The sequence below is a fragment of the Callospermophilus lateralis genome, chromosome 9, assembly GCF_048772815.1.
Source record: "Callospermophilus lateralis isolate mCalLat2 chromosome 9, mCalLat2.hap1, whole genome shotgun sequence".
NCBI lineage: Eukaryota > Metazoa > Chordata > Mammalia > Rodentia > Sciuridae > Callospermophilus > Callospermophilus lateralis.
In genome coordinates this window covers 1,515,360-1,539,992 of record NC_135313.1, presented here as the reverse complement: position 1 = coordinate 1,539,992, position 24,633 = coordinate 1,515,360, and the positions used below count along the sequence as shown (strand labels likewise).

The following is a 24,633-nucleotide window of genomic DNA, read 5'->3' as shown; positions in this document are numbered from 1 at the left end:
ATGAAGAAAGTTTTAAAGTCGGAGTGGCCGCTAGGCAACCAGGAGCTGCCCAGCGCCCACAGGGTAGCTCGGCCAACACCCCGCCCCAGCAACAGCTCCCAGGCCAGCAAGACGGAAGCTGGAGAGCTGAGGGCGGGCGCGGCCTGCAGCAGGCAGTTTCTCCTCGCGGTGGCAGGCGGAAGGAGCCCGAGGAGGAAGCTGCAGGTCCACACAGCCTGCTTAGGAGGAGCGGCGCAGGCACCCTGCAGGGCACCAGGACAGCAGGAGCAGCGGCAGGGCCACGGTGTGCAGGTAGGGTCTGCGGGGCCGCACGTCTCCCCAAGTCTACACTGGCAGAAGTCACGTCAGAACAACCCAAAGAATTCACGAAAAAGAAAGTGATGGGCTGGAGATGCATGGATCAGGGTAGAGCACGTGCCTGGCACGCATAGGCCCTGGGTTCAAGGGTCCATTCCCCAGAAAAACAGGCATGGAGCCAAGTCAGTGCCTCAAGGGAGGTGACACACACCCTCCGCGCCTCGGGGGACCTTCAGCACCCACCTAAAATCACAGCAGTGCAGAAGCGTCCCTCTCCAAACCCATCCCGGGTCCCCTGCTCAGCTCAGAGTGCAGACCCCACTACGATCACGCACACATTGCCAGTAGCCAACGACCAGAGCAGCCCGGGCTCTCCTGCTGGCCCCTGTCTCTCCCACAGAGTCTGGCTGGGGATGACTCTCCATGCCAACGGGGACACACAATCCACTGGAAGGCGTGGAAATCACAGACAGGATGAGTGGGATGGGCTGGACCCCAACTTCCTGTCCAATGTCAGGCACGGTGCTCCCACTGGTTGGAGGCCCTTGTGTAGAAACGTGAGCCTCATGATTCACAGACAGACATGAGAGTGAGGTGACAGCAGAAAGGAGATGGTGGCACAGGAACAGAGGATGTGTGTGCATCAAGATAGCTGTATGCCAGGCGGCCGGGGCCACCAGAACACGGCTGCTCCTGCCTCCACCTGAGGACCCCAGCAGGACTGCAGAAGGGCAAGGCAGCAAGCCACTCTTCAGAGGAGTGACGTGGTGTCTGCGGCCACTACCACCCCAGACTGGCTGGCCCTCAGGCTTCCTACTCACCTCTCTGAAGGCTCGAAAGACCCGGTCACTCTGATGAGCCCCAATGGTGATCTCCGGGAGATAGACAGGGATGGTCGTGTAATTCAGCACCTCCAATTTGTCCTGAACCCTGCAAGACAAGACCGACAGGGATCACGCCAAGCCATCAAGAGGAGTGTCACAAAGCACGAGTGTCACACGGCAGGCACTGATGTTTTCAAAGCATCTGCACAGGAGCTGTGGCCTCAGCCACAGGGGTTCCCTCCCATGCAGCCATCCCGGGCACTGCCTCTCTGCCAAGACCTTGGGGCTGTGTCACCCCAAGAACCCAAGGGAGCCTCTAAAAAGCCTCAGGGCTGGCAGACAATGGCCTTTGGAAACATTTAAAAAGGAGCCCTGGTGTGCTTTGTACACAAGGCAGATGGACAGAGCTGCCAGTGGACGGCACCCCAGCGCTCTGCTCTGCGTGAATGTGTCCTGGGACAAGACCCGGGAAGAACTGGGTCCTGTAGCTCACCAGCCAGCAGGCAGGGCTGTGTGTGTGCCAACCATCTGCAGGCAAAGTCCAGGCTGCGTGCAGCTGGGGCATACAGGCACCTCGTGGTCCGGCCTGTGAAAGATCTACTTCTCCCTTCCTGGGCACCAACAAACTCAAGTCACAGGGCACTCTCCTTGTTTCACCATGTAATTTTGCTGAATGCTAAAATCTTTATATTTTGTTATATAGGCCTATTTTAAATCAAGTTAAGTCTGAATATTACCACTATATTTGAAGTCCTCCCCTATAGGTTTAGAGCAGAGAGCATAATTATTTTCAACAGCCACTTTTCCATGGGGAGCTATAAAAGTAGTGGAAGAACAGCTCAAGTGGAGACTGAACAAAGCTGACCCTGGCCAGGCTCTGGACAAGTGACCCAGGCCTGCTATGTGAACCCCAGTTGGTTCCCACAGCAGAGACAGACCACCCAGTGGGGACACGGAGCCCCCAGGTGTCACTGCCACAGAGAACCAAAAACTGTAGCTACAGCAGGCTGAGTACACGTGGTCGGCAGGCAGGGCCTGAGTGTCCTCATACAAACTGTCACTTGTAAGCAATCCACAACCCAAAGGCCCAATGCCATTCCCAGTATTGATGCTGACAGCCATGTCTGCTGGTGCCCCTCGATGCTCACGGGGAGTTCCACTCGGCTGGGCAACGGCTACCATGTACACACTCAAAGGTAAGATCACTTTCTTAATTTTAATGTCAAGTTGATTTTATCTGCCAAAAGATCAAATATTTTTAAAAACTGAGGCAAGTGTATTGGGAAGTCTGCAAGGGCACAAAGTGGCTGTGCTCTGGGCTGCCAGAAACGCAACCTGGGTGCTGCTGAGCCCTCAGAGCACAGGACCCTCCCTCCCAGCTGCGTGGGGCTTCTAGTTGTGCACATGCACCTCAGTGACAGGTAAGCACACAGCTCCTCACTGTTCACAGGTCCGACTCTTCTACACCTGTTACTGCGTAACTTTCTAAAGCCATCTCACAATAAAAGATTCAAATAAAAACGAAGTTCACATAAACATTAACAAATACCATGGTGACTAGAGGCTGATTTGGTTTTCTCCACAGTTGAAAACCCTAAGAAAAAGCTAAAAAATTTGGAAGGACTTACTGACCAGCAAACGTGGGGAGCACACAAAGCAATGGTGCCATCTACGTCCGACTTGGCAGAATTATAATTTGCACACTGGCCTGAGAATCTTCCAGAGAATGTGCTTCTCAGGATGCTGAAGATGAGGGAAGCCACACATGGCCACTGCCCCAGCTCACGGGAACCAGGCAGCACTGGGTTCCAGGACCTGGGAAGGGCCAGGGTGCAGCCCCACTGAGCCCGAAGCCTGCGCCTCTGCTGGCCTACGGTGCCACCAAGGAGCAAAGACACCAGGAGCCTCTCCAGATGCAGAGGAAAACAGCGAAGGGAAGCACAAGCACGGCGGTACTTTAAGAACCAACATCTGACAGAATAATCCATCATCATAGGCCGAGCGTCCAAGTTAAAAAGAAAAGCTGCGTTAGTGTGGTTTGCAGTTATCAAAAGAAAAGAGTGAGACTGGAAGACAGAAAAGAATAAGATGAAAAATAAGATTTTATGGTTCAAACTGTGTCCCAATCACCAGAAAGTCCACTTTCTCCTAGGTCGCAGCCGGCTCACCCCGCCCACAGTGTTCCACAGGGAGACCGCACTTGCGCCGGGGACCCCAAGCCTCTGCAGTGTGGGACAACGGGCTGCAAAGCTGAAGGGCTCCAAGCTGGGGGCAGCTAGGAGTGGGAGGCCTGGGCTCTGGGAAGCAGGGAGGCCAGGCAGAGGCCTGCACATGGGGCGCCCCGCTGGAACCACGTTCCTCACAGGCCAGGGCCACTGGGCAGGTGCCAGTAGTGGACCACAGAGGGGATCGCAGGGCCAGCCAGACCAAAGCCAGTCACCGCCCCTCAGCGTGGGCATGCACAGCGGATCACACACCTACACCGTGGCTCGGGCGGAACCGCAGTACTCTGGACTGGCCATTCAGCCGGTCTGGACAAAACATCTAGGATGATCATCGCAGAAACTGGTCACGATGTCCACTTCAGAAACGGTGATCAAAGGAAAATAAAGACAACACCATCGTAAAACGTCACAAGATGTCCAGGGAAGGACAAGGAATAGGGGAAAAGGAAAGGACCAGACCACAGCGAGCTGAACCAGGACGACTCACTGGACGCTGTGGCGTATGAGAGGGGCAGTTACAGGGTCCTTCTGTTTGATAAGCAGATGACCAAGTAACTACTAAAATAATTGTTTTAGGCATGGTAGAGAATTCAAGATCAACAAGCATTTCAGAAGACATTTAGAAACTGACAAGGTATCATCACTAGAGGGGCCAGCCAGACATCCCGAGGCTGTGGCTTCAGGACAGCACCCCTCCTGCGGCCGGCTCACGCTCTGCCTGGCAGAATCAGCACCAGCCAACAGGGGCACACACGCCCACAGGCAGTCAGGAGAGCCAGGGAGAAAAGGAGAAAGCGACTCTACAGGCTTGAGAGCGCGCCAGGACAAGCAGGCCACATCCAGGCAGAGGGGCAGGGCAGGCTCAGTGCAGGCCACGGCTGGGCGGAGGGGCGGGCAGGTTCAGTGCAGGCAGCCAAGCCAGGCAGACACCTTGGGTTCTGGGTCAACTCTAGAAAATGAAATCTGGATCTACAACCGGACGAGGACAAGCCACCGAAAGATTCTGGAAAGAAAAAGCAGGTCTTGTGACATTTATGTTGGACACTAGCCTGGTAGAGGCATGTACTGAACAGGTAGGAGAGCAAGATGCAGATGGGCACAGACCACAAAGGCAGCAGAAGCAAGAGAGGCAGTCAGGCACCACTCCAACGGGACACAGGACAGGTAGAGGCCAGGTCAGTGCAGGGAGGGCAAGATGGCGTCACCTGCCCAGGGCACCGGTAGCTCCGGCCCCTGCAGCACAAGCAAGAGGCTGACCACAACTGCCCCTGGGCCCGCAGTCTCCAGGTCTGAGCCACAGAGCACATCTCCACGTACCCTGCAATAGAGTGCACATGATACAGCTGCACATTCAGAGGGACGGTAGGACACTAAGGACAGCCACAGGAGGAGGGGCGGGAGGGGGCTGGGAAGACATACCTCGAGGGGCAGCAACCAGGGCACACAAACCGAGCATCTGGACAAGACACTCACAGGGGCTTCAGACACAGGAGGAGACGGACAGCTCAGCCACCGTCAGGAGCTCAGTTACTGCTGCACCGTCCTCACAAGGAAGGGCCAGTGCACTGCAAATCAACTACAGGCATCCAGGTAGCCATGGGGGCCGTCCCGGGGGCCGTCTCAGGGCTCTGTGGACACCTGCAGCTGAGGGGGCTCAAGTCCCTCACAGAGGAAGGCAGGAGTTGGCAGGAAGCCCGGACACATCCTCCCCCACACCGCCACCAGCCCTGTGCACCTGGGGACGCCTCAGGTGAGGTGCAGACTAGCACAGTCCTCAGGCCACCCAGCTCAGGGACGACAGGGGACAAACTGCAATCGTCCAGGTGAAGGCTAGCAGAGTCCTGAGGCCACGCACTCAGGGTTAAGGGATAACTCGCACATGTCCAGCAGTCACAGTGCCCAGCCACGTCTAGTCCACTGCCTGCTGCATCCCTGGGTACGGAGCCCAGGCAAGGACGGGCCAACTGTGACAGTGCCCCGTAGGTGTCAGCTTACGAAAACATGGTGCTGGCCGCGCCAGGTCATTCAGCCAGGGGAGCTGGGCGGTGCTGTGAGGCAGCCGTGGGAGTGGCTCCAGGCGAACACACTCAGTGGCTCAAGTCCAGGCCTGAGAGGGCGCGATGTGGACAGAGAACGCTAGTGGGTCAGGAAGCGGGCAGGGAGGAACTCGGAGCAGGAAGCAGGACAGCATCAGGTACCACCCAGACACACCTCCACTCACCAGAGGCGGGAAGTACACACACCAGGCAGTGCAGGAGCAAACGAACGAGATCAGCCACTGTCCGCAGGGAAACGACCAAGACTCGGGCAAGCTGAGGCAGAGGACAGAGGAAGGACTCACGCCCAAGCCCCAGAGCAGGAGTCCCTTGTTGAGTTCAGGCCGAGCAGAGCCGAGAACAGGGAGCAGCCTCGCACACAGAGGACACACAAGTGGGTGGTCACAAGACGACGAAGCCCTAGACATGGACCCCAACCACAGTCCATAGAACAAAGGGTAAACCAATGGCCTTCAGAGAAGGGGACAAACCTGGTCCTACTGCTGGAGACTCAAGCCCCCTCCCAGGAGGGCCATGAGGACTCGATGGCCAGCCAGGACTCAGAGCTCCACCCGCCAGCACCCACATGACCTCTCCAAGGCAGAACCGCCCTTCTGGAGCTCGGTGGGGCACTGACCAAGGTGAGGACATGCCTGGCCAAGAACACCTGAAGGGTTGAGAGAGGCGACACCCGCCCTGCAGACCTGCAGGCCACACCACAGTTAAATCAGACCTCGAGGACCGAGGGGCAGGAGGTCCTGCATGGCGTGACTCCACGACACGCTTCTGAGTAAACCAGGGGTCAGATGTTCATTTTGAACTACATGAAAATTAAAAAGCAACTTATAGAAATTGGAGAGATGCAGTTGAGCAGCGCTGGCTGCAGTGGCCACAGCGGGGGTCCAGAACAGGGGGTCCAAGTGCCACCTACGCCCCACCTGTGCCCCACCTTGGGAAGCTGCAGAGAAGGGCAGCCAGGCCACAGGAGGCAAGGAAAACACAGGAGGGCCATGAATTATGTTTGCACAATCTGACTGGGTAACCCCCTTTATGTGTTAAGGAAGTAACCAGACCAGAAGTGAACCAGAAATGTGCATGTTGGTTACTATGTTTTAGACATGAAGAAGTAGAAACAACCAGAAAGATGCTGAAGAAGTGGACAGACTAGACTGCATCTTGGGTCACAAGCCCTTCCTGTGAAGGGCCACACAGAACACACTCAGCTCCGTGGCTACACAGCTTCTGTGGCACACACTTCTCCTCCCTCCTGAGAGCAACCAAGGCTAGACCTGGCCCCGGGCAGCGGTGTGCCCCCTACCTTGCCCCTCAGCCAGGGCACGAGGGGAAGCTATTAGAAAAGTCAGACTGTTGAACGTTCAGAAAAACAGGGAAATGCTCGTGCCATTATAAAAGGTGAGCATCCAGGAGACGGTGAGGACCACGCATGCGTCCTGGCCGCTGTGGAGCAGCAGGTGCTGTGTGTGGCTTCAGCCTCTGTGCCCAGCTCTTGGCTGCGAATGGGTCTGCCTCTCCTGAGCCTGACTTGCCCATTCACAGCCTCCTGCTGGGAGCCTGGACCTTGAGGGAGCAAGGCAGTTGTGTCTCGCTCTCCTCCACCCTGTGGGGCCTGGGCACTCTGCCCACAAACCTCAACTCCCGAGTGCTCCGTCAGCCCAGGTGACCTTCCTTTAAAGTCTTCCCTTACTCCACAGAAAGCTCACGGCTCACAAACGATGACGAGCTACAGTGGGAATCAGCCCCTACTCAATTCCAAGCAAGGCTTCAGGACACTGAGGTGATAGGGGCAGCGGGCATACGGGACAGGACACTGCTCGCTGCACAGCCACGGGGGAGCGGGCAGAGACCCATACAGGGCACTCAGCTCAGAAGCAATGGCCCAGGGCATTCAGAGGGAGAGTGGCAGCCGACAACCACTGGATCTGGAGCGAGGCCCGAAGACCTGGGAGAAAGGAGTGAGCCACCCTGGGAAGCTCAGCTTCACAGCTGCTGGCCTGGCAGGTGTCCACAAGGCAGTGAGCAGACAGGGCAGAGTGAGCCAGGAAGATGCAGCCTCACAGCCCCTCATACCACGTGCCTTTGCTTGGTGCTAAGGGCTGTGCACCTCCACTGTAGAACGTGGTCACCTGCGATGGACACTGGCTCAACCTGGTGCCCAAGACAGGCGCCGTCCAAGTCCTTCAGACCAGCTCTGTATTACTGGGTTTTGCACTGGAGACTGGACCCCAGAGTGCTCTACCACTGAGCTCCATTCCCAGACCTTCCTAGTTAGACAGAAGCTGTGTTTACTTGGCTTAAGATAGTTTTCAAGGGCAGTGAGTCCATGAAATGGACAACATACAAAACTCATATGGAGAGCAGTTTTGTTTTCTCTTCAGAAAATAGAGCTTAGCCTTTTACTTCCGTGCCAAAGTTTACAGATGAAAATACCAGGCACCACAGGTCAAGCTGTTAAGTACTAACTGGTAATGGGCAGTGACATGTGGCCCAGTACCACGGCAGGTCACAGGCTTCTCTGGATTCCTTTGATGAACAATCCAGTACCTGGAACACAGCAGCAGGTGGGCCAGCCCCGGGGTGAATAGGTGGAAGCAAGGGACCAACTAGGAAACCCGCCAAGAGGAGCGGCCAAGGGAGCTGGCTCCTGGCGGGGTCTGCCAAGAGTACCCTGAGGTCAGGACCTAGGCCACGGGTTTCTGTGGGAACTTCAGAAGGGACAATTCAACCGCACAGGAGCACTAAGTTAATCTCCCCGTCGTTGAAGGCAGCACCGTCATTAACCTGGGACTGTCTTGTGGAAGCAGCGCCCCCCCCAGCAGGATGTCCTAGTGACAGTGAGGAGAGGACCTCCCGGGGGCCTGGGGAGGAGAGAGCCGTGACTATGAGGCCTGGACGGTGGGGCCAGTTCTCCCGGCAGATGCCAAACAGTGGCAGGCTTGGCAGCAGCGCTGCCCCCTGCAGCTTCCGCAGGAGAAGGGCCCACCCCGGGCGCTCTGTGCCCGGGCCTCACTTCACCCCCACTGTGGCAAAGCTCTGCTGCCTGGCTTTGGGGTCCGACCCTAGACTTCCCTTTGCTAGGGCACAAGGATGGATGTTCGGAGTTTTAGCTCCCCACTCTCCTATGCAGAGCGACAGGTCCCAGGACCACAGCCTGGAGTGGACCTGCCGCATCTGCCTGCCTGTGGCCTCCCCACGCCTGCTATACCAGCACCCGTTCCCTTAACTGGGGGACAGGTCTCACTGACAGTGACGAACACAGGACCCAATCTCATCTGGACTCCTAAACACGACTGTGACCTGAACACCACTGAGCACAGTGCTGGGAGCACAGGGACTCGGCAGACTCACTGGTCCTTTCTGCCAGTGACCCTGCACCAGAGACACTGAGGGAAGCTCAGCTCAACCAACGCCCAGCTCGGCCCTGCGGGATCGGGGACCTCTTAGTTACATGTGCCGTGAGCCACCGACCCACTGGAGCTCTCGAGAGGACTGCTTCACTCACCTCCCGCAGGTCCTGCCCACACAACCAAGATCAAGGGCCAATGACACAGCAGCACCAGGAAGGTGCTGCCACCAGGCACAGGGCCACCTCTGCAGCCACCTGAGGAGCCCAGCCTAATTCCACCTTAAGATTGGGAGCCACCTTGTCACAAAATCATGGAAAGTTAGTTTCTGCTTCACTGTAATTCCTGCAATTTCTAAATTCTATAAATTCTAGCTTGGAATGCCTGCCCGTGCCTTGAACTCCCCCATGCCTGACCAGATGACAGCCCTCTCTGAAACCTCAGGGGGCCTCACAAACCCTGATGTGGGGATCTGAATCTGCTCCCTTCCTTGAACTATCATGCCACGTCTATCATTAAGCTGCTCTCTGCCTCTGTACCATGACTGTCAGAACCCCATTATCTCTAAGTTCTCAAGACACCCCCCACTTTGCAACTATAAAATCGTGTCCCTGGAGAGCTGGGGGCTGGTCTGCAGCCCGGGGTTTTCAGGAGAGACAGTCCTGGCCTGCTCCTGTGCACACAAATACCAGCTTGCTTTAATTTGATTTAAAATTGGAGTCAGTGGTCTTTTCTTCAAGTCGGGGTTCAACACCACCGTCACGTCCCTCTGAGATCAAGGTGAGAGGACCATGCACCAAGGCCATCCCTGCCCCAGATAGGCCCAGGAAAGCCAAGGGGAGTGAGGCTGCCATGCTGAAGGGCAAGGTCCCTGAGAATGTGTTCTTAGGAGATGGCCAGAGATGACCCAGAAAGGCCCAGGTGGCAGCCAGGACTTCAAATGAAAAGCAGACCCCAAATACCACGTACCCAGCTCAGCCCTGCTGCTATGATTTAACTATTCACATTTATAAGTCATCAAAATCAACAGCACTTTCTTTACTAATTGCTGAGCTTTGCAGGAATTGTGGTCCTAAAAGCGATGAAGACAGCTGGCCGCAGATCTCCCACCCAAGTGCGCTTCTGTGTGACTCCTGTGCCAAGGCCCTCGGTGCAACAGACAGGCCTCCTGCCGCCTGGAGTCCACCCACGGAGGCCAGAGCACGGCTGCGACGAGGCCGTGAAGATGGCTGTGAGCCAGCAAGACGCTCAGTGCCCTGAGAGCCCATTCAAGGCTGCGGGAGCAGACCCTGGGGGCAGGAATGGCGTGGCCCACACAGGAGAAAGCGGGAGTCCCACGTGTGCTGACCACCGCAGGAGGCCAGCAGGGAAGGCAAGAGGTCGCAGGACCAGGACCCAGACTCTGGCAGGACCCAGACTCTGGGACCCCGGGCTCGCTCCTGCCTCAGAGCCTCTCCACCTGCTGCCCCTGCTCTGGCCGATGCGTGGGGCCCAGTCCTGGCTCTGCTGAGGCCTCTGCAGGAGGGTTCTGCACAGTGATAGTGCCGAGGGCTGCCCAGCCCACACAGCCCCACCCCTCCTCAGAGCCTCCAGGACCCAGGACAGCTATTTCTGTGACCCCACAGGAGACATCTCTGCGTTGATGCCACGTGCCCTGAACCTGGAACAGTGCCCAGCGCAGAGCGGAGCAGAATCTCTGCTGAATTAATGTCGGCAGCCAAATAAGTAGCGACCCAACCAGGCACCCAAGAGCTGCCTGGAAGGAAAGAGGAAATCAATATATGTGGTGCTGGCTGGCGCCACTAACGCCTCACTTGAACCCCGAACCCTGGTTGCAGACCAGACCCAGGCACTGCACTTGGAGGCAGCGCTGCCCCTGCTCCCCGCCCACAGGCGCACTCACAGCAGCCGCAGGTTGTGGAAGGTGCGGTCGTCCTGGCTGAGCCACGGCCCCTTGTTGTACTTGAGGTACTGGATGTCCTCCACCACCTGGGAGAGGAAGAGCCAATGTGAAGGGAGAGCCCACTGTGGAAGCCTACATGCAACCACACCGTGACCTCCAAGTGCCCGTCAGAAGGATCACCCTGAGGTGAAGAGGGGCCAGGGGACGCCCTTCAGGAGGCCTGAGCACTGCCTCCCAGGAGGGCCCACCCAGCGCTCCAGCTGGGGTGTGCAGGACCACCTCACAGGCGGGGAGGGAGGGGCACCCAGAGGAGGACAAGGCCAGGGAGCAGCCCGCCTCATGACAGACTCCCTTTCCCCCGCAAGGCTCCTTCTGGAAGGCAGGGCCAACTCACAAAGTGACAGGAGAACCCACGTCAACACACTCCCAGGACGTGGCTGGCACCTCCTGCCCTAGACACCTCCCTGACGGGCACCTCCACAGCAACCCTTGCACGCCATTATCTCCCAAACAAGCCTGACTCAGCACCACCTTCAAGTTTCAAGAGTTTGGGCTGGCGTGCCATGGCCTGGCGGCCGTAACTGCTGGTGGTGCCTGTAATTCCAGCCACACAGGAGGGTGGAGCAGGAGGATCACAAGTTCAAAATCAGCTTCACAATTTAGGGAGACCCTGTGTACCCACGGGGCTACCCGCCCCAGCCCCAGAAAGGGGAAAAAAACAAACTTTGTGCATTCAACAATGGCCTTCGACAACAACGCAGTCTTGGAGACAGAGCTGTCATTCTCCTAAGATGCGTGCCACTGAAACATTCTAACACGGGTGTAAAAATAATCTGAAAACACACAGTCAGCACTACAAAAAGAGCTTGGGGAAGCACGACGGCCACTGTCCCAGCAGCAGAGCTGCTCGGACAGAGGCTCCGTCTCTCTGGGGACACTGCTCTTGGGGAGAGCCGCCCAGCCCCCTCCCTTCCCTTCCCTCCCCTCCCGCACAGGGAGGAACCCAGCAGGGCTGCTACTCAGTGTCCACTCTGCCAGCTCCTCTGCCAGGACAGCAGTCTGCAGCCTGCATGTGGTCCCACAATTCCTATGCCCGCCTTGCTGGTCTCCTGGTGATGTAGGTGTGACACAGGACACAGAATGGACGCTCAAATGCTTCAACACCATTCAAAAACTAACCCATTTCCTCCACTTCATTTTTTGTTACCCTTCAGGACGTGGCTTTGCCAAACTGCGACCCCCACACGGCCTGTTTCTGGCCTCGCCCACCATGGCCGCACGACGGCACATGCACACGCTTCTGCATCTGGAAGGGCAAGCAGCCTGAATGATTCTGCTTCACAAGTTTTTGGTTATCCCCATGAAGTTCCTGAAAACCACTGAGACTGGCAGGGAGCTCACAGACGCAGGCCCGGGAAAGCAGCTTCTAGGAGTGACTAACTGCCCCCGATGAGGCCGGCTTTCAGCCTCACCAGGGTTTAACACAGACACCGAGGCTGGCAACCAAGGTTCTGCATCTTCACCACCCACCACTTTAAGATCATAAAGCTGTTTTTTAAAAAAGTCAAAATGTCACAGCCACGGGAGGTGATGGGCTGGCTAGATGCTGCTTCTGGACCACGAAACACTGATGGTCACAAAGACAGTGGAATGGAACTGGGTAGATGAGCCTCCAGAACGGCACCCGGGAACCACGGGGAGGGGCACTTACCACGCTACACGTCTGCTCACCTTTTCCGCATCCTCAACCTCCCGCGCACTGTAGACCAAGACCTCACACTTCTCACTGCAGGGAAAAGCAGAAATTCCACATGAGCCTTCCCGGGCCGCGGTGCACACGTGCGCCAACACAGGCCACACACATCTCCCGTTCCACTAACACTCTGTGGCCCTGACCAGGCACCAGGCTGGGGCTGTCCTGCCGCGCAGCAGGGCAGTAGCAACATGCCATGGCCTGGCGGCCGTAACTGCTGGTCTTTGCCCTGGCTCCACTCCCTGGTCTGTGATGCCCAAGGCGTGGTGCATGAGCCACCACCTGCCACACCCACACTGGCCACAGCTCTGGTTACAGGAGAGGACAATGTGGCCAGGCCTCACCAAACACGGCACCAAGGGTAATAGGCAGAGGTTGTGGGGTACAGAATGTCTGAACTGCTGGAATTCAAAACCCAGGGACACAGGAAACTCCCAGGAAAACCAGACCAAACCACACAGAAGGCAGCAGCTCCCCAGGCCCCTGGTCCTCAGTCCTTCATCTGGACACTGGATAATCAACTGCTCAACTCTGTCTCAAAAAGAAGGGGCAGAGTTCACTGCTACCGGCACCGCCTCCTCCCACAGATCTCACTGACCATCTAGTGGCCTTGGCTGTCCTGCCTTGGATGCTTGAAAACCCGCAAGCTGACATGACACAGGTGGGCCTCACCCTGCAAAGGAGCTGCCTCTGTCCACCTCCAGAGCAGCTGTGCGGACTGGCAGGCCATTTGGTAAGCCAGACCAGGAGGCCCACTACAGTGCCTTCACCGCCCAGCATGGCAGATACTGGACACTCTTCAGCCAGAAAACCCCCAACTACCACTGCTGCAAAGCACCCTCAGATTCTAAAGCACAAATGACGTAGAAACCTTAGGTTGTGACCTATTTGTCCTGAAATTTTATTTGAAATAGTCAAATTTCATAGCAAATTTCTGAGAGAAGACTGTTAGGTCCCAGTCCTTCCCAGAGATGCAGCATGACACTGGTCTACACTTCGTGCTTAAAGTAACGCACACTGCACAGAGGACTTCAGGACCTTATCCTCCTAAACTTGACAAATGACACATAAGCTATATGACACACAGAAACCTCACACGTGTGCCTACACTGTCTATGCACAGTGCCCCCGAGCACAGGGCTCCACCCAGCCCTGCAGCAGGCTGGCGGCAAGCACAGCAGGCCAACAGGCCCTGGAGAGGGTGCCTGCACACCCGACCACAGAGCAGTCTTTACAGTCCTGTCCTGGTTTGCCCAATGCCCCGGGAGCGAGGATTCGCAAAGCAACTGTCCAGCGTGGGCTTGGACAGCACCAGAGGGAGGCGGGATCAGCACAGAATGAAGAGGGGGGCAAGTGAGCATCCTTGCCGCCCGTCAGAAGCAGCTCCATGCAGCATGGGTGCCACCAGTTCTGCCAACAGAACCAGTCATCCTCAGGGCGTCTCTGATGCCTACTTATCCCTTGTAAACAGAGAGACCACACAACAGACCTGGGAATTTAATAAGGTTATACTACAGAAAAGGAGGCCTAAGGACCCCGGGAAGGCGGCTCGCTGTACCTCTAGATCTTCAGACTCCAGTGTCCCCCGGGCAGTCAGGGAAGCTGCCCCCCCCCCCCCCGGGGTGAGGTATAGCCCAGCACAGCCAGGGAGTAGCAGTGGCCTTGAAGGTCCACACGGAAAGGCTCAATCAGAGAACAGCGCCCCTCAAGGCACTCACACAGCCACTGCCCCTGCCACAGTGGTGGGGACACTGGCACCCAGTGGTCTGCAGAGCTGCAGGAGGCCAGCTGTGGTCATCACGGTTTCTGATGAAAGCACGGGCTGTGTGTGAAAGACAAGAGGACAGGACGCTGCAGAAAAAGACGGGGATCCGCCCCAGGCTGGCATCCAGCTTAATAGGTAGGGTGGGCGGGCTGCCGGCCTGGGCAGCAGCAGTGTCCCAGCAAGGCTGGCTTGCAGGGCTCCGAGACACACGTCCTCAGAAGCTACCCAGACTGCACAACCCAGAAACGGCTCCTGGGACTCTGCCCAGCAAGCCACGGCCAGACCTGAGGTAACCCGAGGTGAATGTCAGGCTCTGAGCTTCTGCTCCACACGGCAGGTCCCCTTCACCATGGGGACACCATGTGGAGAGGCGGCAGCAGAGTCCCAGCACCTCGGAATGTGGGACCTCAGGAGCAACACTCCCGTGCAGCCCAAGCCCACAGTGCACCAGGGCAGGGCGCTCAGAACCACTGCTCATGTCTCTGCCCACCAGCAGCCTGCAGGACCCACCCCTAGACAACACCAGACCCCCTGGAGCTCCCTGCCATGGAGGGAGGAGACTGGACAAAAATTCTGGGGTCACTGTCTCTGCTCATGCGGCTCACGCAGCTCTGCATACTCCCCTGGGCACAGATGGGCAAACAGCCTTTTTTTTTGGCACCTCTGGTCTTGAAAACAGAGAACAGGCTGAGGAAGAACAGCTCCGTGACCTCAGCACCACCTGACAGCAAGACACTCTCAGTTCAAACACGAAGCTTCTTTTCAAAATTACTACACTTTGTTTAATTCACAATTTTTGATTACTTTGAAATTTTAAACATGAGCGTTAAGTTTCTAGGTATCAAAAGAAGGTTAAGTTTTAAAGAAGTATGAGACTTAGAAGTACACTGTCCTACTGAAGACCTTTAATAAAGCCTTATTCGAACAACCCAGCTGTGACTGGACCTGAGTGACAGCAGTAACATGGACACCCAGGGACCCAGGACGACAAGCTAGAGTGTGGACACAAAGATGCCTCTCCCAGCTTTCCTACGGGAAGAGGAAGGAGGTCTGGCTCCCCATCGGTGCCAGCCCTCTGGAGATGGGAGTGAGCACCCAGAGACTTGCCCCACCTCACTTCTTGTGGTCACACCCAACAGGGAGGCCAAGAGCTTCAAGCAGCCCTCCTAGGTGGACAGGAATGTCCAGTTGTCACCTGAAGTGAAAACACATGAGCCCTCCAGTGCTAAACCCTGACACAGATTGGGTGTTTCTTTGTGCCCCCCAAAATTTTAAGAATGAAACAAATCATCTCACAAAGATCAACTGCAACGTCTCCTACAATGTTTGCTCAAAAACACTGGACGCCTAGACAACCCCCAGCACGGCCCTGAGCCAGGGCCCACTCCCAGGGCCGTGGGGTGAGGACCGGTTTGTGAAGGAGCAGTGCTGCTCCTGCGGTCGGCGCGAGCTTGGCTCACCTCATCTCGGGGAGGAAGGTTTTCTTATAGGCATTCTCGATGTCCTGGAGGTAGGCAGAGGTGATCTTCATTTCATGTGGCTAAACAAAAGCAGAAAATTCACACAGGGACATTCTGACGTTGTTCTTTTACCTGTGCACGTGTACAGTGCAAACCACTGAGTGGTGTGGAGCCCTGCAGGGTCCCAGGGGAGGCCCAGCAGGACCTTCCTGCACAGGCTCTGGAAGCCCCTTAGAGGCTGCGCTGTTGCACTTGGGCCCAAGTACAGACAACAAAAGGTCATAGTCACCATGGAGGCCGTTAGACTCGCCCCAGCTTGCCCTCAGCACCCGTTCTTTGTCCCAGACCCTCTCTCCGTCTCTCCACACCTCCCTTCTTACCATCCCCACGCTCCCTATCTCTCGTCTCCATTATCATCTGAAGTCAATTATATTCTTTTCTTTAGTATTTTTTTTAGTTATAGGTGGACACAATATCTTTACATTTATGTGGTGCTGAAGTTCGAACCCAGTGCCCACGCAGGCTAGGCGAGGGCTCTACCTCTGAGCCCCAGCCCCAGCCCCGTATTAATCCTGAATACAATCACGAGGGGCCGGGTTGGAACCCAAGACGCCCTGCCTTTGGCAACCCCAGGGGCTAAGCTGCGCTCTCTTTCTGCACTTCTCTCCTACTTGTGCCTCTGCTTGTGTCTGATGCACTGTGCGCATTCCCGTCCTGTTACCAAGGGCCTGCCAGGAGAGCGCGTGCCCACTGAGTGAGGAACTAGCCCGCACTGCCCACACACGGCTGTCCACTGCCGGGGCGCTGGTGAATACTTGTTGGGGGAGGGGGAGAAAGCATTAAGCCTACTGTTTTGACTTCACAAAATGATAAAAATATCCTAGAACTGGCTGATGGTGTAGTTGCCATGATTTGGTGACTTTGCTAAAAATCATTGAGTTATACCTTAAATTGGGTGAATTTTAAGAAGTATAAATTATACCTCAGTAAAGCTGTTAAAAAAAGAAAAAGAAGAAAACATTAAAATTATTCTGGAGCATCTCTGGAGTGCCCGCAGCCCAGCACCAGCCAGGCATGGGACCACACGACCAGATGCACGCTCATGGCTCTGTCCACAAAGGGGCCACTCCCTCAGGAAAGCTGCTGTCACCGGGCGTGTGTCAGCAAGGACCCGGCACAGGGCAGGTGAGCTCCCAGAGCCAGTCTGCAGGAGGCACCCAGCACTAGAGGAGTGCGGGGGAGCCCACACTGGCTACGGCCCAGAGTGAAAGAAGATCACCAGTCATGTGACCAAAACCCCAGCCCCATAAACACCACAGAAATGTGAACCACAAACGCTGGCCAGCATCCGGTGACCAGGACCAGCTGTCCTGGAGCAGGGAAGGGGCTATTTCCAAAGGCCCAAGGTACAGGCACAGCCTGCACCGAGAGACAGGACACAGGCCTCTGCTACCATCTCTCTGGCCCGAGGTCTCCGAGTGTCTCGCTCAGTGCTCGTTTCAGCTGATGATATCATCCATCTGACACTTTACTTGGGAAAAAAACTGATATCTCTAATTTTGACTTCAGAATTATTTCCAAAATGTTGTTGTCTAAGATAACAAAATAGTTACCTTGAGAATTTGGAATACATGCCCTAGATTTTCTCACTGAATGTTAGCAGGGGAAGTATCACCTTACTCCACTGGCAAACAATCAAACATTGTTAACTTGCAGGTCCCTCCTTTTGCCGCCTGAGGGCATGTCCCCTGTCTAAATCACTGATCATACCAGGAGCTGCCTCTCAGGCAGCTTGAGGCACAGAGAGGATGAGCAGGGACACTGCAAGTCTCACACGTGCTTGACCAGAGATGAGGAGTCAGTCTCCCTGGCCACCAGGGACAGCAAAGGACAACAGGAGCCTGCCATTCAGAAGGGACCGCTGAACCCCACACAGTGGACCGCCCTGGAACACAGGCTGCCACCACCTGCATCCTCCTCACACAACAAAGAGATCAAATGTCCCTACTGCAGCACTGGCCAGAAAGGCCCCAGGACAGCAGTGCCCACCCAGCACCCTCCACCTTGCCTGCAGAGCTCCTGGGAGCCACCTGAGACCCAGCCCAAAGGGCAGAGAGCAACCTTCTACTCTCCTAGAAACAGGAAGGAGGTAAAAGAGGGAGGGGCTCGATTCAAGAGCAATAGGAAGGAGGCACTCAGCAGGCCCCCCCACCCACGGGGACAGCCAGGGTGGCCCAGGAACAACAGGGGCCTGGGCAGCACTGGGGAAGGCAGCTCCCACCGAAGATGGCGCCCGGCTGGGCCCAGCACCCCCACCCACATGGGCACCTTCTTCAGCTGTGACCTGCTTGGTGTCAGTCACCCCAGTGAGGACCGCCAGAATCCCACGTGGCCTTGAGAGAGCAACATGGGCTCCACAGGCCGACCTACATCTCCCTTCTTCTGGATCCGACTCTGAACCTCCGGCACAGGCACATCCACGTAGATCACCAGGTGGGGAGGCAGGTACTCGCAGGCCGTGATCTTCTTCACCTCGTTGTAGTGGTCCACACCTGGCACAAGAGAGGCCACTGTCAGTGGCCCTCGACAGGCCTCTGCACACACCCCTCCTTGAGTAAAGGGCAGAGCTCACGTCATCCTCAGGCCTTGTGCCAACCGTACACTCCTAAGTCAGCTGAAGCCATTGAGCACGCCCTCACGGGCAGATGGCCACAGGGCCACGGGCACTGCACACAGCAGCACTGCACTCAGAGTAGCCACCGAGCCTGTGTCCCTTCCACCCGGTGTCCACACGCTGGAACCATCAGGTGTCCTCAGCTCAGACGAGGTCCAGCATGGATTCACACTGCGACCTAACGGCACCCCAGGGACAGAGCCAGCTGCACCCACTACCTCGCCTGCCGGGCAGGAGGGAGGCACACGTATGGATAGGAGGTGTGACAGGTGTCTGCTGTGTGTGCGGGGCTCCAGAGCAATGCACTAAGGCCTGGCCTTCTCCACAGCCAGCAACGCAGCTGAGGCGGGACGATCCCACCAAGGCGTCACTGAGAGTGCCCCACTGGCCAGCCCCACAAGACAGCCACGGTGCTGCGGAGAGCTGGTGCTGTTCAGAGCACTCTGCCCAGGGGACATCACACACCGGCCACACCAATCACCACTCGGTGTGTGGAGTGAAACCACCACCTTCACCCACAGTGTCAAGGAACCCTCGCCTCTGCAGGCGCTGCCATGGAGGAACCTTCCAGAAGTCACAAGCAGGTGATCAGGTAAGGACCACTGAGAGCAATTACTTCACTTTAAAGAAAACACTGCTCTTGGAAACTCACTCTGGATGCACTCTGGGGATGGGCCCTGGCCCAAGGCCAGCGAGGACACAGCTGGAGGAAGGGCAAGGACCCTGGAGGAGGAGAAGTGGCTCTCCTACTGTTGGTGACATTCCCCTGCCCTGCCCAGTCCCACTCCCTCCTGACTCGTCAGCATCCCATTTCTCAGGTGACTCACATGGCGTGGACCCTTTAACAGGACTCCACCTCCCTGGCAAGGGCACCAGGTCTGGTCTCAGCTGTCCCCACTGCACAGCTGCTCCCAAGACAGACGTGCCCTCCGTGCGGCCCAGAACTGCCTCCAGCCCAGCCCAGCCCTCGGTCTGCAGCACAGGCTTCGGCTGCCTTAAGGCCTCGCCCAGGGACCCTCCCCGAGAGGCCCTGACAGGGACCCACCCCGGCGCGTTGTGCCCTGCATCCTCCTCTCACAGACCCACCGTCACTCTCCCACTTTGCTCCACAATGCCACCACCAGCCTGCCAGTGTCCTTCCTCCCTGTCTCAGCCCAGCCTCCTCCAATCTGGGCACCGGTCCACTCCCCTCACCACATGCACCGTCCACCCCAACGCCTGCCACCTCTCCACACTTACATCTGACCAACCCTCCAGTGGCTCTGCAGCCGTCACCAGCCCCCTAACCCTAACCAGGTACCAGCCCTGCTGCTCCAGTACCCCTCCACAGCAGTCCCCGAGGCCTGCTGCCCACTGGGTGGCTCTCGTCTGTGGGGACCACTGGAGGCCCCCTGTGGAGGAAATTCCCTGACTCCCCGCAGGCCAGACACCTCTGGTGTGCTTCGTTGCACAGCAGCCTGGGGACACTGGACTGCAGCCGCCCACTAGACTGTGCTGCTCTAAGCTCCACCCACCCCCAGGATTGTGAGTCCTGCGTGGTGCCCCTTCATGTCCCAAACACCAAGACAGAGCTGGGCACACAGCGGCACTCCAGAAGGCCCGTTCATCAACAGCCACGCTTAAGCTGACCTCCGCACTCTAGCTCCCTGCTGCGCCAGCCACCCCAGCACAGGGTGGGGAGTGGGCAGACTGACCACATGATCTGGTCAAAGAACTGCCCAATACACTCCCAGCTACAGAGGTTCTGACCCCACCCTGACTCAAGTCAGTCTTCCCTCACAGAGGTCATTACCCCTCATCTGCTACTGTCAATGCCCCACACGATGCCACTGCCCCTGAAAACGTGGAGCAGCAACACATCAGAGAGGGGAAAGGACTGTGGTGACCACCAGGACGCTGCAGGGGCAGGCTGAGGAAACGGCCCCTGCCAACGCCTCAGGAAGCACATGGGGACTGGCATGCTCAGCACAGGTAAGCCTGCAGGCCCAGGGCTGGGGTGCTTTGGAGGAGGGTCAGCAGCCGTGGGTCAGCTGTGTGCTCTCAAGTGCCCGGGACTCCACAGGAGGAAGGGGGTGGGCAGCTCAGTCGCTCCCATCTTAGAGGTGCATTCCACAGCGGCATCAGGCTAGGCCACGGTCTTTCCCCGAAGGCGCTGCGGGCCCAGGGCAGCCATGGCAGAGCCCATGGCATGCCAGGGAGGGGGGCTGGGACTCACACTGCTTGCGGATGAAGCCCTGGTTGTACATGGCCTCCAGGAAGACAAAGTCGCTGAAGATGGAGCGCTCCAGGACCACGCCTTGTCCTGTAGAGAATAGGGCAGCGGGACTCAGACGGCAGGCAAGAAGGAAGTCCTACCCACCGTCAGGTCATTTTAGAAATGGGGAAAAAAACACTCACAATTCCATTTCCAAGCCAATGTAGTCAAAGGACCAAAGTCATATTCATAAGAAAAAAAACATTTTCAAAAATTACTCCGTTCCGTTCCAGTGACCTTCCATCTCCACGGACACTCCATCAGCCATCCCAGAGGCATCCCACGAACACGGGGAGTCTGTTTCTAACCAAGTCCCTGCACCTTGCTGTGCCCAGCAATCTGCTGCTGTCCCAAGTCCCCCACTCATCCCAGCCGTCTCAGCATTCTCCAACCACCACCAAACACAACCACTGTGCACCGCCTCTGCTGGCACTTCCTGATCCTGCCTCGCCCCGTCCCCGACAGCAGAGGGACACTGCCACCTGCCACATGGATCACTCCTGCACCAACTCTCCCACTGGCCTCCTCTCTCCCTCAGGAAAACCCGGTCTCTGCCGTGGCCCTCAAGACCCAGCCATCTCAGCTAGGCTACTTCTTTGATGCCCCCTCTCCTGACTCTCAGCCTCACTGCTGCCACACTGTCACAATGGTCCCAAGGGTCACTCACACTGCTCAAGGCACAAGGCCCTTGCAATCAGCCCTGCTGGGACTGGGCACAGCCCTCCCTCCCCTTCCCCTCTAGAAGAGCAGAGCCCCAGCGCCCTGGCCTTCTGTAGAGCCTCTGCCCTCCACGCCCTCACTGCCTGGCACCCTGCCTCCGCCTCTGGTCACCACCTACCTGCTCACTCAGAAGCCTCCTCCCTGTGGAACCCAGGCTCCTGGACGGGCCTTGCATTCGTGTTCAACGTAAAGATGAACACAGCACACAAGGAAACAGGCCAGTTTCCACTCAACAAGTAAAAGATTTTAATTTTAAGAAATGGGTAGTCAGAAAATAGGGTGAAGTGTGCTTCAAAATGAAAGTGGAGTGGCCCAAACACCAGTGTCACATCCAAGCTCCTGCCCAGCAGTGAGAGCTGGGCACCATCCTGGTAGAGATGTCTAAAGGCAGGCTGCACAACACACACGTTCGTAGGAGCAACACGCACCTGGCTCTGCCTGCCTGACTGTGCAGCCCCCACCTGCGTGGACTGCCCGCCCCCCAGTTCTATCTTCCCCTGGGCTCTGTGTGGATCAGCCAGCTCCAGCCCTGCAGAACCACCCGGTGCTGGCCACTGTACCTCTGCTTCCCTCAAGCCCCCTCTTCCCAACTGTGACTCCACTTCCTCCCAGCAGCCTCCGTGTCCCCACTGCCCTCCACCACTGTGGCGTGAAGCTCACTGCAGTGCACAGGGAAGAGCGTCCACCTCACCCTGGAGCAACAGAAACGGGACCTCAAGACATTCCTGCTCTTACTGGAAAGACAGGACTTGCCCCAGCACCTGTACAGAAAAGCACCAGTGATGGGATTGTAAAGGCTGGACCCCAAAGAGGACTGAGAAGGGCAGCCCACCTGTACTCAACAGGTGCTCCAGGGCGTCTGCGTACTGCAGGAGGCGGCTGGCGTACAGCCAGGACTGCAGGCGGTAGCTGTTGCCATCGTTGCTTTTCGGGTCATCATAGAACTTCTCCAAGCTACAGTTGCCACTGAACTCCACGTCCAGGGGCCGCCCATCCCCTGTGGTGCTGTCTGCGTAGTGGATCCCTGCTTCAGGAAAGTGCTTCAGGCCTGAGGGAGAAGTACTGGTGAAGCGCAACTGACCCCCACTCCCGTGGGGGGGTCGTGGGGACTGCAGGACACACAGCCCGGTCTGAAGCCACCTGAGGAGCCAATCAGCCCCAGTTCCGCTGTGCGTCCTGGGGGACAGAGACGCTGCTGACAACACGCCCAGAGCGCGTCAGGGCTGAACAGCCATACTGTGCCCATAGGCAGAGCCCTCCTGAAAGAATGCCCTCCCCAGACAGGAGTCCTCTGTGCACACAGGCAGCCGCCACTGGATACCAGTGAAGGCACCGTGGAAAACTGGACACTGGCTTATCTCCCAATCCACCCAGTGTGAGTCCGAGTGACAACCACAGCTCTGCAGCAGAGGCCATCACAGAGCCCACAGGACAGCTCACAGTACACGTGTTGCCTGCACTGCCCAGCTCCAGCTGGTAACCGGCATGGACAGGAGACACTATGATTCTCCAAACATAGCAAATGTAAATGTAAGGGGCCTCCCTTGGCCCAGGGCCACCCCTGGATAGTACAGTGAGGTCAGCAGGAGACCACAGCTGTGTCTAGGAATCCCGCTGCACGTGGCAGTGGCTCGTACCTAGTTTCTCTGCTATTGCCTTGGCCAGCGTGCCTTTTCCAGAACAGATGTTGCCATCCACAGTGATCACTCTGCTGGACTCCGTCAGCTTCTTGGTTGTCCTTTCACCAAGCAGGAATGCCAAAGCCCCATACCGCAGCTCGCACTGTGCACTGGTGTGAAGCCGTCCCTGGAAGACACATCATCCCACAGCACGTGACCCTTCAGCACTGCAGGCATCAGTAACCTAACAGCACCAAAAACCCATCAACGGCAAAAATGCCAGCACCCGCACCTTCCTCACCCCAGAGTGCACAGAGCCTGCCTTCACCCTCCTCACCCCAGGGTGCACAGGGCCAGAATGGAGCCTACAGTATGGAGCCTGCAGTATGCTTGCCATGTTCAATGAAAATGGAGGGCAGAAGACTGGCAGGCGGGAGGGAGAAAGGCAGGAGGAAAGCGGCTGGGGAGACAGAGAAGGCACCTCCTCTTTCCAGAAAAGCATCTCTGGGCTCATCCCAAGCTGCAGCCTGGTCCCCTACACCTGTGAAAGCAGTTCCTAAAGGCCCCTGTGAGATAGCAGACCTAAACCAAAGCACAACCTCCAACCCCAATCCATAAATCTGCTTTCACTCATCCCCTACCTAACAGCAAACACGAGCATCCCCTTTACTCCCCTCCTCCTTCCTCCAGCCCCACCACCACTCTGACTCCTGACCCTCCACCTCTGGCCAAAGTGTCACTTTGCTCCCCTGCTGCCCTGATTCTGCAGACATCCTCATGGCTCTCATGCACAGGGTGAGACACCTCACCTACTGTCTCCAGCGTTTTCCATCTGCCCTCCACACTGAAGTCAAAATAATCTCCCACCAAATAAAAACACCAAGCAGCATGTGCCTCGATACAAGGACATTCTACACATCAGTAAGAGAGATGAAGGGTGACCTCGCAGCTTGCTCCTTTTGGCACTAGAGATTCGGCCCAGGGATCACTTTACTACTGAGCTGCACCCCCAACCCTTCTTATTTTTTATTTTGAGACAGGGTCTCACTAAGTTGCCCAGGCTGGCCTTGTACTTGTGATCCTCCTGCCTCAGCCTTGAGTCAGCGAGACTACAGATATGTCCACCACGCCCAGCTGCACAGCTCATTTTTAAAGTGTTAGGTATGGAGATAACCACACATTCAAATGTCTGGAAGAGACAACAACAAAGGAGAAAACACTTTTTCATGCATCGAAACAGGAAATACTTGATTTTTTAGGACAAGACAATGAGTTCCCTCATAAACAGCTAATGGTGCTTAAACCTAGGCTACTGAGCCTAGCACCAGAAACCTGACCTTAAGGGGACACTCATCTGTGCAAAGAATCCCCTATAAGGATGCTTGATGAAACATTGTTCATAATGGCAAATGTAATTATCCAACAACAGAGGGGGAGCTTAAAAATTCAAGGTATACCCTTACCACAAAATATTAATCACTTACTTAATTAAATAATAAAATACTTTATTATAAAAAAGAATACAGGAGAATTTAAAATATTAAGAATAGTGGGTGTGCCACTGCTACTCAGGAGGCTGAGGCAGGAGGATTACAAATTTGAGGCCAACTTAGTGAGACCCTGTCTCAATAAGGAAAGGGCTGGAGATGTAGCTCAGTGAGAACATGACCCCCAAGTCCAATCCCCAGTACCAAACACACAAAAAAATTTACATAAAACAGATGTTTTTCACACTTGATTT

At 56.4% G+C, this 24,633-nt stretch overlaps 1 protein-coding gene across 1 annotated transcript in view; it reads right to left on the bottom strand.

Annotated features, from left to right (window-relative positions):
• The window catches only part of Ndufa10 (NADH:ubiquinone oxidoreductase subunit A10), a 40,079-nt gene that overhangs the window by 13,464 nt on the left and 1,982 nt on the right, over positions 1-24,633 (bottom strand). The window contains exons 2-9 of the mRNA XM_076865605.1: positions 22,911-23,079; positions 22,106-22,321; positions 20,515-20,601; positions 18,056-18,177; positions 15,626-15,705; positions 12,379-12,433; positions 10,648-10,733; positions 1,119-1,227 (exon numbers count right to left, since the gene is read on the bottom strand). Coding sequence (XP_076721720.1) covers positions 1,119-1,227; positions 10,648-10,733; positions 12,379-12,433; positions 15,626-15,705; positions 18,056-18,177; positions 20,515-20,601; positions 22,106-22,321; positions 22,911-23,079 — 924 coding nt within the window. The remainder of the gene's footprint in view (positions 1-1,118; positions 1,228-10,647; positions 10,734-12,378; positions 12,434-15,625; positions 15,706-18,055; positions 18,178-20,514; positions 20,602-22,105; positions 22,322-22,910; positions 23,080-24,633) is intronic.